This window comes from Diabrotica virgifera, chromosome 6 (assembly GCF_917563875.1).
Source record: "Diabrotica virgifera virgifera chromosome 6, PGI_DIABVI_V3a".
Classification (NCBI taxonomy): domain Eukaryota; kingdom Metazoa; phylum Arthropoda; class Insecta; order Coleoptera; family Chrysomelidae; genus Diabrotica; species Diabrotica virgifera.
In genome coordinates, this window is record NC_065448.1 from 25,655,683 (window position 1) to 25,669,447 (window position 13,765).

The 13,765-nt window shown below is 31.3% G+C and overlaps 1 protein-coding gene across 1 annotated transcript in view; it reads left to right on the forward strand.

Moving 5' to 3' along the window:
- The first annotated feature begins 5,328 nt into the window (after positions 1-5,328).
- The window catches only part of LOC114326998 (androgen-dependent TFPI-regulating protein), a 44,758-nt gene continuing 36,321 nt past the window's right edge, over positions 5,329-13,765 (forward strand). The window contains exon 1 of the mRNA XM_028275492.2: positions 5,329-5,704. Coding sequence (XP_028131293.1) covers positions 5,480-5,704 — 225 coding nt within the window. The 5' untranslated portion in view covers positions 5,329-5,479. The remainder of the gene's footprint in view (positions 5,705-13,765) is intronic.

Consider the following 13,765-nt stretch of genomic DNA (forward strand, 5'->3'; position numbering starts at 1 on the left):
AATTGGTAATACAAACAATCATATATTATAAAAAATAATCAGTGTTTTTTATAAAAGCAATAATTTTACCTCAATTAAAAAAATTGTGGACAAAATACTGTGGAGAAAAAATAGTACAAGAAAAGAAACAACTGTGGAAAAAATACCTAACAGACAGAAAGCAAGAAAGCTATGACAAGTACAAAGAAAACAGAACAGAAGTTAAACAGATGGTTAAAAATAACAAAGACAGAACGTGGGTAGAATTTGGAAATAAATTAACAGAAGCATTCGGTGAAAACCAGAAATTGTTCTATAACACACTTAAGAGCATGAAAAAACCAAAACCAAATACATTGAAAAACGTGAAGGATAAGAATGGAATCATACTTACAGAAGAGAATGAGATTATGGAGAGGTGGAGAGAATACTTTGAAGAACTCTTGGAAGTGGAACAAGTAGAAGGAGATAAGATAGAACAAAAAAAAATCAACACACTCCACAAGAGCAACAGGAACAGATAGGAAATATAACACAAAAAGAATTAACAAATTTAATGCAATCAACAAAATCAAGATGGGAAAAGCACCGGGACATGACGATATAACTGCAGAAAGACAACAAGAATTACTAAACATCATGAACCAAGCTAAAAATGAAAAGAAAGTACCACTAGACTGGCAGATAGGCATTATAACACCATTGTATAAAAAAGGAGATAGCAAAGAATGCTCAAACAATAGAGGAATAACACTTGGAAGCACAGTAGGAAAACTTTATGCTAGTATACTAGAAAACAGGCTAAGAGAAAAATTAGAAAACACCTTTAAGGAGAGCCAGAGTGGTTTCAGAAAAGAAAGAGGGACGAACGATCAGATTTTCATAATAAGACAAATAATAGAAAAAGCTCTTAAAACAGAAAAAGAAATACATGTATGTTTCATAGATATGGAAAAAGCTTTCGACAGAATTAAAAGAGAAGATATTTGGAAAGAACTAGAACTAGAGAGGAGAAAAATTGAACAAGATCTAATAGGATGCATCCAGAGTTTATACGAAAAAACGAAACGCTATGTAAAGACAAGAAATGAAAGATCAAAAGTATTCGACAGCAACATTGGATTAAAACAGGGTTGTGTCCTTAGCCCAGTAAACATAGTACTAGATGACGTAATAAAAGAATGCAAATGCAAATGGAGAAAATATAATGTAGGATATTGGAAGTTGAGAATGATACAAATAACAGAACTATGCTACGCAGACGACCTGGTGATCATTGCGGAGTCAGAAAAACAATTACAAGAAAATATAAACATATTGTATGAAGAGCTAAAAATCAGAAACATGAAAATAAACCAAGAAAAATAAAAAACAATGATAATTCGAAGACAAAAAGGAAAACATGAAATAGAAGTATGTAGATGGCAAGCAACTTGAACAGGTAGACAGATATAAGTATTTGGAGGTAATCATAAGCCGGGATGGAAAATTAGAAGATGAGATAAATAAAAGAATTGCAAAGACTGGTAATCTATACAATATTATCAAGAGTAACTTTTAAAAAAGAAAGAAATAGCTAAGAATATAAAAACGGAAATAGTAAAAAAGATTGTAAAACCCACTCTAACCTATGCCTGTGAATCTTGGGCATTAACAAAAAGGCAAAAGAATAGACTAATAAGCACAGAAATGAGATTTTTGAGAACAATAGAGGGGAAAACAAGGAAAGATAAAATTAGAAATCAAACCTTTAGAGAAAATCTGAAAATACACCCAGTTACAACAACAATCGAACAAGGACAACTTAGAGCTCGGACATGTACTGAGAAGAAGAGAAGAGAAAATAGTAAAACAAATATATGAAGCGAGAGATATGGGAAGGAAGAAGAGAGGAAGACCAAGAAAGACGTGGACAGAAGAAGTGAGGGAAGCGGCCGACAAAAGAAGAATAAAATGGGAGGAAACAAAAGCATTGGCCATGGATAGAAGGAAATGGAAGGAAATGTGGAAGAAAACGACGGAGAACCTAACTCCGTAATAACTCACACCGAAAGGTAGACGAGTTCTGGATTAAGTAAGTAAGTAAGTATAAAAATTATTATTTATTTTTCCATGTAGTGTTTTGGTGACACTTAAAATTACTGAGTATCATTGACTTTTTGCACTTGCATCTGTTTGTGCAAGAGTTTTTGTTCCAGCTGCATTGGACAAAACCTTGTCCCATACAACTGAATCTCTCGTACCTGCAACCCTTAACGATATTTTAGAGATAAACCTAAAATATTTTAGAGATATATCTAGCTTTTTGGGGTATTAATGTCTCTAAAAGAATTTTAAAATTTTTCAGATCAAAATTCGATTTTTGCCATCAAACTTTTTAGAGGTAGTAGATATAAACTAAGGCTCTGAAATATCGTTAACTGTTTCAGCTACGAGAGGTTCAGTTGGATCAGGACAAGATTTCGTCAAATGTAACTGAAACAAAAACTGTTCCACAAACAGATGCAAGAGCAAGAAGGCAATGATAATCCGCAATTCTAAGTGTCACCAAAACACTCTATGGAAAAATAAATAATTTTTCTAATTGGGGCATAATTATTGCTCTTATAAAAAACACTAATTATTTTTTATAATATGATTGTATTACCAATTTCCATTAATTTTAACGATGAGTCATTAACTTTTAATAAAAATTATATTTTCCAATTACAGAGTATTTTATTTAGTTTATCTATTTATTTTGGTTTTGTAGGTATATTATAAAGGCCTTACTAGTTTATCCTGAAGTGTCCTTATTAATATCAGGATAAACTGGTTTGGCCTAGGCCAAACTAGTTTATCCTATCGCATTTAGGACAAACTAGTTTGGCCTAGGCCAAACTAGTTTGTCATGAAATCGGGTTTGACCGGTAACATATATAGTATTATTATACATATAGAATAGTTAACATCTCTCTCTCTCTCTCTCTTGTCGTTTCCCCATTACTGAGGATCGTGATTTCTTCCAATATTCCTAACAATGTTTCTCCATTGGTCTCTATCTTCAGCTGCTCTAAGAGCTTCGCAGAATGAGTTTCCAGCTGAATGCTTTATTTGGTCAGACCATCTAGTTGGTGATAGTCCTCTTGATCTTCTCCCCGGAACGTTTCCAGAAACAATTAATCTCTCCAAACTATCGTCACCTCTGCGAACCACGTGACCAAAGAATTGCAGAATTCGTTGCAGACATATTGTGGACAGCCTTTTTTTAATATTGAGTTGGTTTAGAGTGGAAACGTTTGTCCTATGAGCTTTCCAAGGTATGCGCAGCATTCTTCTCCAGCACCACATCTCAAAGGCATCAATTTTTTGGCGCTCGCATGCGCGAAGAGTCCAAGTCTCTGCTCCGTATAGAAATATTGAGAATACAAGGGCATTCACCAGTCTTATCTTGATATTTTGAGAGATAGATCTGTCTTTCCCAACTTTGGTTAAGCGACTCATCGCATTTTTTGCCATACCAATACGTCTCCGAACTTCTGCTTCACAGTTACCATCGTTAGTTATACTAGACCCGAGATAGATAAAGGTGTTTACTATCTGGTATTCTTGTAACATGTTAGTCAGTTGAATAGGGTCGAATCTGCCGACCACCATTATTTTTCTCTTAGCTTTATTGATTTTCAGACCAACTTTATTGCTTTCGTACTCAACTCTTCGCAGAGGATCAAACATTTCTTGCTCATTTGCTGCTATAAGTGTAGTGCCATCAGCAAATCTTAAATTGGAGATTTTCCTACCAGCTACTGTTACTCCACCGGCCCATCCTTCTAAAACCATCCTCATGACATGTTCACCATAAATGTTAAATAAGTCAGGTGACAACACGCATCCTTGTCTAACACCTCTCTCGGTCTTGAATTGGTTTTGAGAACTTCTGATCTAGTTGTACTGTCGTTATATTAGACTGGTACAGATTTTTAATAAGTGTCACCAGGTGCTTATTTATCCAGCTTACACAAGCAAATGGCTTTTGGTAGTCAACGAAGCATATAATCATAGGTACTTGAAATTCTCTAGACTCTAGACTTTTCAATGAGTTCTCAGGTTCAGGATTTGTTCCCTTGTACCTTTACCCTTTACAAACCCCGCTTGTTTCTTAGGTATTTGGTAATGTAGATAGGTTTTTAATCTGTTTTTGATGATAAGCAACAAGATTTTACTAGCATGTGTTATTAGTGACAGTGTGCGGTGTGCGGTAGTTTTCACATCTAGTAGTAGTTCCTTTTTTGTGTAGTGAGATATAAATTGAGGTACACCAATCAGATGGCCATTTTCCTGAATTCCAAACAGCGACACAGATAGAATGGATGATATGTAATCCTTTGTCACCTAGTAACTGCAGTATTTCACATGGTATTGAATCAGTGCCTGGGGATTTATTTCTCTTTAGTGATTTAATAATTGCGTCTTTGACTTCAGCGAGTAAGACAGTAGGTTCTCTAGGGTAGTCAGAAGGCCACTGATTTTCTGCTGATACCTCGTTATTTTTATATAGTTCGCCACAGTAGTTCGCCATGTTTCCAATATTTCATCAGTATCGGTCTTTAAATTACCTTCCTTATCTATTACGGACCACGTTTGAGGTTTAAATTCTCTGGTAAGGAGTTTGATCTTCTGGAATAAGTCCCTCGGTTAATTTCGAGAGCCATGTTCCTCTATCTCTCTGCATATTTGAGAGATGTAATCAGCTTTATCTTTGCGGCACTGTTTTCTGATTTCTCTCGATAACGCTCTGTATTCATCGTTTGTTCCGTATCAATAGTTAACATTTATAATAGTTAATGCTAGAAACAGCAATGATGAAAACCCTGAAAGATGAAAGAAAAATCGAAGGTATTACACTATTGGACGAAGCTAGAAGTACAGATATACGACGGAGATGCAAGATGTAGAATTGTACAACATTAATAACTGGGTAAGAGACAGAAGAGTAGAATAAACTGATCAGATAAGCCAAATGACAACAAATAGAGTAGTACCTAAGGACGGGGAGAGACGGTTCCCCAATAGGAAGACGATCAGTGGGACGACCACGAAAAGGATGGAATAATATCTTACTGGAGGCACATTGAAAAAATAGACAGAATCTATACAAAAAGAAGAGGAGGAAGAAAATATTCAGTTAAATCTTTAGATTAAGATGATAAATTTAATTTGGAATTTAGATTAGAACATAAAATTCTTTTTTATCTACCCTTGTATGATAAGTTCATTAGAAGACTTGAAGAAAGTAAATTACCCCGTATACTTATCTGCTAATGTATATTTGTATATATAGAGATATTCAGTACGCACGATCAAGAATAATTATTATTGTATCACAACAGAACAGTTTAAAACGACACCACTGACAGCCTGCAAAATCATAACAGACCCGTGCGAATAGATTTTGACCTGGGGTCACTATTTACTATTTAGTATTTATTGTTCAAAGTTCTAAGAGTGACCAAATAGAAAAATGACAGCCACGAAGGACTCCGATACATTCTCAGAAGGTAAAAAAACATATTATAAGGAAAACTATACACCTATCGTGTTATTTGTGGCAGTTTTATCCCTAAATGTTTTCTCATTTTCACATTTCCTTAAACTAGGGGAACATTTGAAAGGGAAAGTGTACTTTGGAGAACAAATCGAATACATGGATAAATATAAATACTGTTTTTTTACATTATGGACCTTTGTAAGTATTAAATAATTCGTAAATGTATAATTATGTAATGTCTGATAAGTTGAGTGCATGTATGTGTATGTATGTAATGTCTGTATATGTACCGAAATGTAAACAAAGTCAATTTAAAAAATATTTTTATCTTTTCTTCTTTTTATCTTTGTTTTAAAAGTAAAAACTGTACTGTTTATTTTGGTAGTGACTGACGTTTCAATTTCTTCTTCTCTATCCACTGTTTTAAGTGCAAATGTACTGAAATTATACCGGCAGATTATTATCAAACTTCCGTTGAACCAGCTGTTTAGTCTGATTAAATAAAATAAAATCAAAATGTAACTCGGTACAGGTTGGAACAAATTTTCAAATTTTAGGTGAAAACAAAAGATAATTTCAAGAAAGTACGTGGTTCATTAAATAACGGGATCATTGTTTAAAAAAATTAAAAATGAGTCGTTTTGGCACTCAATTTACTGGTTTTTACCTTAGAGTAGGGAGAATTTCACAAGTGTAAAATTCTCCCTACTCTAAGATTTTTACGATTTTTTTCTGCAAAGTTGAAGGAAAAAGATTTCATTTAATACTTACTAAATTAAATTTGACCTTTAATTTATTTAAATAATTATAAATATAGCTTAAAGATCATATTTGCAAAACATTATTATTTTTATTATAAATGAGCACTACAAAATGTTTTATTTTACTCGATAAAAATTATCAGTAGTAATTGCACAAGAGCTCTGAAATTATTGAATTTTTCCCGAGTGACACTTTGACAGTTTTAATTTCACGAGCCGAAGGCGAGTGAAATTATGTCAAAGTGTCACGAGAGCAAAAATTCTATATTAATTTCTTTTTATTTGTCAACTTGACAGTATTTAACTCGTTATTTAAATTTAATAGGCCCTAGGGCGTTATTTTTCAATAACACGCCCTTGGGCGTTATATCGTATTTAATAGACTTCGCAATAATGCCATTATTTGTCAAATAATAAACCAGTCGGACATTAATAATTTAATGTCCGACTGGTATATTATTTGACAAATAATGACATGATTTCGAAGTCAGTTACGTATGATATAATGCCCTAGGGCGTTATTTTTAAAAACAACGCCCTAACGTCCTAGGGCATTAAATTTAAATGGCTAGTTAAATACTGTCAAGTTGACTAATAACAACTTAAGTAAAACTATGGTTACCACAATTACGTTACGACTATTGCTGGTAAATGTACTTATTTTAAAACTAATTAATTCAAAATTCACTCAAATTTTTTGCATATAAAAAATAATTTAGTCGGGCATTAAACGTTGAAAGCACCGCGGGTATTATAGACATAGGCGTAACCAGGATGATCCTAAGGGGGGGGTTACAACTACCTGAAAGGGGGGGGTTACAACTACTGGATGGTCTCTGAGGGCTACGGTGTTAAGCGTATAGAGCTCAAAGTGCATCCCAATGGGGGGGGGTTATAACCCCCAAATCCCCCCCCTGGTTACGCCTATGATTATAGATAATAACGCTTTCGGTCAACGTATATCCCTCGGACCAAAGACCCTCGGTATATACACCATTGACCGCAAGCGTTATTATCCTTATAATATCTTTGGTACCTTAATAACTATAACAGAAAATACAAAAACATAATAAGTACATATTTTATAGATTTATTAAAAATAACATCACAAAAAACTTATTTGGAAAATATTACAGAATGTGTATAGAAATATAAAATTACAAAATATTTTTCCTAAATTTATATGATACTATTTTGACAAATTCTAATCTATTTATTTTACATTCTCTTAATTCTAAAATTTTTTCATTTAGAAAATTTATTTTTGCTTTACTTTCGGCAACATTTTTTTTTTGGTGTCGAAACAGAATTCATTTTAATATTAGTCTGGGCTGATTATCGGAGAATAGGCCATTTTTGGGAAAAGTTATTTACCAGCAATTTTATTGCTGGAATCAAATTATAAAATCCTATATATTAATAATATAGGTATGCAAAGTCCTCAGATAGTGTGCTACTTTTTTTATAAACAAAATGGCGCCCGAAGATCGTGTTTTTTTCAATTATTGCTCTAGAACTCCGAAGATTTTAACTTTACAACAAAAACACTCAAATAAAAATTCACCGTGATTAAATTCTGCATAGAGACGTGTTTTTCCCGATCTGCTCTGACGAAAATTTTCCTCGGAAAATGCGGGTTTTCCCAACAAAATCTTTAATTTTCAAATAAAGTTTTAGATGAGTAATTATTTACCAATAATTAAATAATTTGGTGACTTAAAAGCCTTCTTGGTTTAGATTATAGTTCCAGAAGCTGGTGAAAATTAAACGAATATTTTAGCAACAATTCAATTGTTAATTAATAATTTACGGTCGCAATAATAACCAAAATAATTATGATACTCTGATCAAACTTTGAAATCTTATAAAGATGAGATGCCTATTTAACATTTTGTTGACAAAATATATATTTTTTATTTTTTTGCATGATCTTTAAATGTTTAAAAAATATAGTTATAAACAAATTAACGTTTCTCAGAAAGTTTTTATTATATTATAATTTTAAAAAATAGCTAAAATGCACATTTCAAATATCTTGAAAATGAATGCTTTAAAACTTTTTTGCAACCATTTGCAAAAAAGTTATGAAACAGCAAAGTAAACATACGATTACTACGGTGTTAATAATTTTTTTTAATTCTTTCAAAGCGTAGAAGTGAGTTTAAAGTACAAGCTAATTATTTATAAAACAATATCGATTATCAGCTTAATGGTTATATTTTAATTAAAGATTATAAATATATTTTTTTGTAATTTACACGCGCGAAAGTAGAATAATACAGTACCGTAGCTACCCGCCCACACACACAACCAGGGTTACCATGTCTAGGGATTTTCCCCGAATCTAGGGATTTTTTGAAGCTTTTGGAGCTCTGGAGGGATTTTTTTTGAAATCTAGGGATTTATTAAACTGTGCTGGCGCCATTTTTTGTTGTTATTAAATATCTTTTTGTTCAAATATTATTATTATTGTCATTATTTATTGTTCCCTGACATAAATATTCCTAAGTAAACATTAAAACATTACCTAATCAATGATTAAAGTGGATTAAACATAGTGTTTAATAGGTTATAAATTAAATTGACAGCTGTCATCTGTCAACTTCTTCTTTTTTTAGGTCAAATTGATACGATTTAGGGATTTCTAGGGGAAATTGAAGCTCCCGTCTAGGGATATTCTGAAATTTCATCTGGCAACCCTGCACACAACTCGCGCGAGTTTAAGCGTGTCAGTCGCTTCGAGTGAACATTTTATCTCCGGCTCTGTATCAAGCCTTCTTTCGCGCTAAAAATTACAAAAAAAAGTATTTTTAATCTTTGATTAAAATATAACCATTGCACTAATTTTTGACATTCTTTGTGAGTAATTAGATTGTACCATAGACTCACTTTTAAGCTTTGAAACAATTAAAACAAATTATAAACAATGGAGGTATCGTATATTTATTTTGCTGTTTCCTAACTTTTTGCAAATGGTTGGAAAAAATTTTTAAAGCGTTCATTTTCAAGACCTATGAAATACGCATTTTAAGTATTTTTTAAAATTAGAATATAATAAACAATTTCTAAGAAATGTTAATTTGTTTATAACAATTTTTTTTAAACATTTAAAGATTGTGCAAAAAATGAAAAATTTATATTTTGTCGACAAAATATTAAATAGGCATCACACCTTTATAATCTTTCAAAGTTTGATCAATGTCTCATGATTATTTTGGTTGTTATTGCGACTGTAAATTGTTAATTAACAATTGAATTGTTGCTAAAATATTCGTTTCATTTTAACCGGCTTCTGAATTTATAATCTATACCAAGAGAGCTTTTATTTCACTAAGCTGTATAATTATTGATAAATAATTACTGGCCCAAAAAATTTATTTGAAAATTCGAGATTTTGTTGGGAAAACCCACGTTTTCCGAGGAAAATTTTCGTCGGAGCAAATCGGGAAAAACATGCCTCTATGTAGAATTAAATTGGGGTGAATTTTTATTTGAGTATTTTTGGTGTAAAGTTAAAATCTTCGGAGTTATAGAGCAATAATTGAAAAAAATACGATTTATCGACGCCATTTTGTTTATAAAAAAAGTAGCACACTATCTGTGGACTTTGCATACCTATATTAATAATATATAGGATCTTATAATTCGATTAAAGTAATAAAATTGCTAGTAAATAACCTTTCTTTGTACTTTACTAATTAGACCAACGTATTATAACTATTTTTTTTTCAAAATTTAAAGATTATGCAAAAAAAAAGAAAAATTTATATTTTGTCGATAAAATATTAAACAAGCATCTCATCTTTATAATCTTTATAAGTTTGATCAATGTATCATGTTTATTTTGGTTATTTTTGCGATCGTAAATTGTTAATTAACAATTGAATTGTTGTTAAAATATTCGTTTAATTTTCACCAGCTTCTGGAATTACAATCTATACCAAGAAATCTTTGATGTCACTAAGTTATTTAATTATTGATTAATAATTACCTACCTAAAACTTTATTTGAAAATTATAGTTTTTGTTAGGAAAACCCGCATTTTCCGAGGAAAATTTTCGTCGGAGCAAATCGTGAAAAACATATCTCTATGCAGAATTTAATTGCGATGAATTTTTATTTGGGTGTTTTTGTTGTAAAGTTAAAATCTTCGGAGTTATAGAGCAATAATTGAAAAAAATACGATTTGTCGGCGCCATTTTGTTTATAAAAAAAGTAGCACACTATCTGCGGACTTTGCATACCTATATTATTAATATATAGGATCTTATAATTCGATTCCAGCAATAAAATTGCTGGTAAATAACTTTTCCATGAATTTTGCTAATTAGCCCAGAGCATATAGGTACTTATTTGAAATTGTAAATTATATCAATAAAATTATTAATGTTGGGATGAGGGCAGTAGAAAGAAGAATTATACTTGGAATGAACACTTTCGCATGGGTTTGTGGTTCTTTGTAAGGATGAAGAGTGCTCAGCCCAAAGATGTGGAGGAAATGTTGAATTTTCAGATATGTAATTATCAACAAGATAATCACAAAATTGGGTGACTCTTTCATCGACTGGTTTAATTTCTGCCAAAATAGCAAAAAAATCGCTAAGAACTTCGGGATATAAGAATTAAAGACCAAAACTATAAATAAGAAAATGCCTAATTTCGGTTGAGTTAACACCTTTTTTCTGGTATTCTGGTGCTAATCCCAGTGCTTGAACCTTTCTATACCATGCCCGTCCCAAATGAAAACGACATCCATGAAGATCTGCTTCAGGAAATGCCATACGAATACCATTATGAATGGAAATTTCAAAGTTGAAGTTGTTACTTTAGAGGATAGAGGACAATTAATTGTAAAACATTCTTCTATGATATATTTAAAAGCGAGATAATATGAAGACGACTTTTTATCTTGAAGTAAACAAACGACAAGAGGAATATAATGTCCATTTTTTAAGCCATGTATACTTAACAATTGAGTGAAAGAACGAGGACAGTATTCAAAAGTTCCGTCAACATACCAATTGGAAACAGTCGAAAGAAAACGAAGATTTGAAAAGCATGTTAATATAACAATATGATAATCTTTGTCATTTTTAATTATAAAATTTTCATTTCTATTTGTAATAATAGAAGATAAATCAAGAGCTTGATGAAATTCAGATATATTTTTGGGAAGTTTAATTAAAGAATTAGTGGTTCTAGCATAATATAAATTTTGTCTCACCTTATTGATATCATTGATAGTAAAAATGTCTCTATATTTGTCTTCTTAAGTTCTTTACAGATGAGCTTCATTGGTTTTTCGCTGAGATCTTCCACGGCTGCTCTTTTTATTGGATTGCTTACGGCTTTTCTATTGTAAACTTCGGCAGACAACTTCTCGTGGTTATGATCTAATATTGATTCAATTATCGTATTTTCACATCCCTGTGTTTCCACAAATGCTTTGCAGGTTTTTTTAGTACATTAGTACATATTTAGTACAATATAAACAAACAAAAAGATTAAGGTAAAAGTACCTATTCATGGAATCGTTAAGAAGAGATAAGAATCGGAATTAATTACCCAGAAAAGCTGGCTATTAGATTGTCGGAACAAGTTTCTTTTCTAAAAAGAAATATTGTCATACTGTGAAATATTTATGTCACCATATTTTATGTACATTTTTTAGTACCTATTTAAATTATGAATTGGCAACATTGTCTCATACATAGATTAAGTAGACAAAATATCAGCCTAAATGTTTAACAAACCCGAGGCACTTCGATTGTACCTGGGAGGCATTTCATGTATGAAAATATTTACCTGAAAAAGTGGGAGGCATTTCGATAACGCCGGTTAAAAAAGTAAATTGTTTACAAAATTTGACAATTTTTCCTTATTTAAACAATGCTCCCCTTGTATAAATCATAATAAATTTTAAAATCAATGGAAAAATCCCAATAGTTGGCTGTATACCATAGTTTAAAAACCTATACCGAAGTAAAAACTTCAAATTGTATTTTGGTATAAAATAGTTTATTTAAAACTTCTAAAAGTCATCCACATGGATTACAAAACGTTTTCGTTCTGAACAGAACGTCACAATTTCGTTGTTACAGTCACAATTTTAACCTTTTTGCCTTAATCTAACGTGGAAATACTTCATTCCAGGCACTGAAGATGTTCTGTTCAGAACGAAAACGTTTTGCAATCCATGTGGATGACTTTTAGAAGTTTTAAATAAACTATTTTATACCAAAATACAATTTGAAGTTTTTACTTCTGTATAGGTAGATAATAAATTTTCTTGAATCTTTATTTCAACTTTAATATAAAATAACATTTATTCCAATCTGTATCGAATTATAGACTGACTATCAAACTTAATAACGTTGAAATGGCTGCTTGGAAACATAATAAAAGACATAACATAAATAATAGGGAACTTTTTGTTTTTTAAATTCACTAGAATTGTGTTGTTACTTTAATAGACGGAAATTACTAATGCTCTCCAGATTATTTACCTATCATAACCAATATGTTTGGGAAATACAGACGCAATTTAGAAATACCTTATTTTTTGACGTTTAGACTTGTTTGTTTAATATTTTTTCAATAATTGGTCTAATTTTTACAAAAATTTGGTATTTTGGAAACGATTTCCGTACAGATAAGATCTTCTTGATTTTATACACTGTTTTCATCTAAGGCCTGGTACTTTATGTCTCGAGTACCGGGCCTAAGTCTATAAGCTACTTTAATTTAAGGTCATTCATTACCGATCCAATTTTTCTTTTCCTGATTTATTTATTTTATATTTAGCTCGTACATTTTCTTCGGTGTTAATGTAATCGATATTGTTGCGGTCTATCTATCTATTTAATAAGCCAACAACATATGTCTTTTGACATAGACCTCCTAATTTTTGTTTTTTTTTTATTCATTATCACTGTTAAAATGCATTATCACCCTTGTTGCAAAATAGCAATAATTGCGAAAGAAACCATAAAAAACAAGTATTCGCATTTTAAGCTTTTCAACCATTTCTGCTACACGTAGAACCTTCATATTTTACCCAGAAAAACTCGGTTTATCGGTTCAATAGATTTTGCAAAATAAATTTTGCAATCCAGCTTTAGCAAAAAAAAATTCCTTTTTTCAAAATGTTGCAGGACTGAAAATAAAGCGGATAGCAAGTTGACATTTTTTTACATATAGAAGAATACTGTACCTTTCATTTGCAATTTGTAAAATTAAAATAGGTTATCTAACACGGCGTCAGGAATTTTTTTAAATAAACATTAATTTTTGGTGCTGCGCGCAGGATAGCGGTGTTCGATTCACACAAGTTGATTTCCACCAAAATTTCTTCCAATCTTTATCTAATATATTATTTTCTTACTCTATATTTTGTTGTATTTTAATATTTTAATTCCACAAAAATCAAACTAATTTGACTATTGTTTGTGATATATTGATTAAACAATTGCAGATGTTTAAAAATAATAAACTTTTA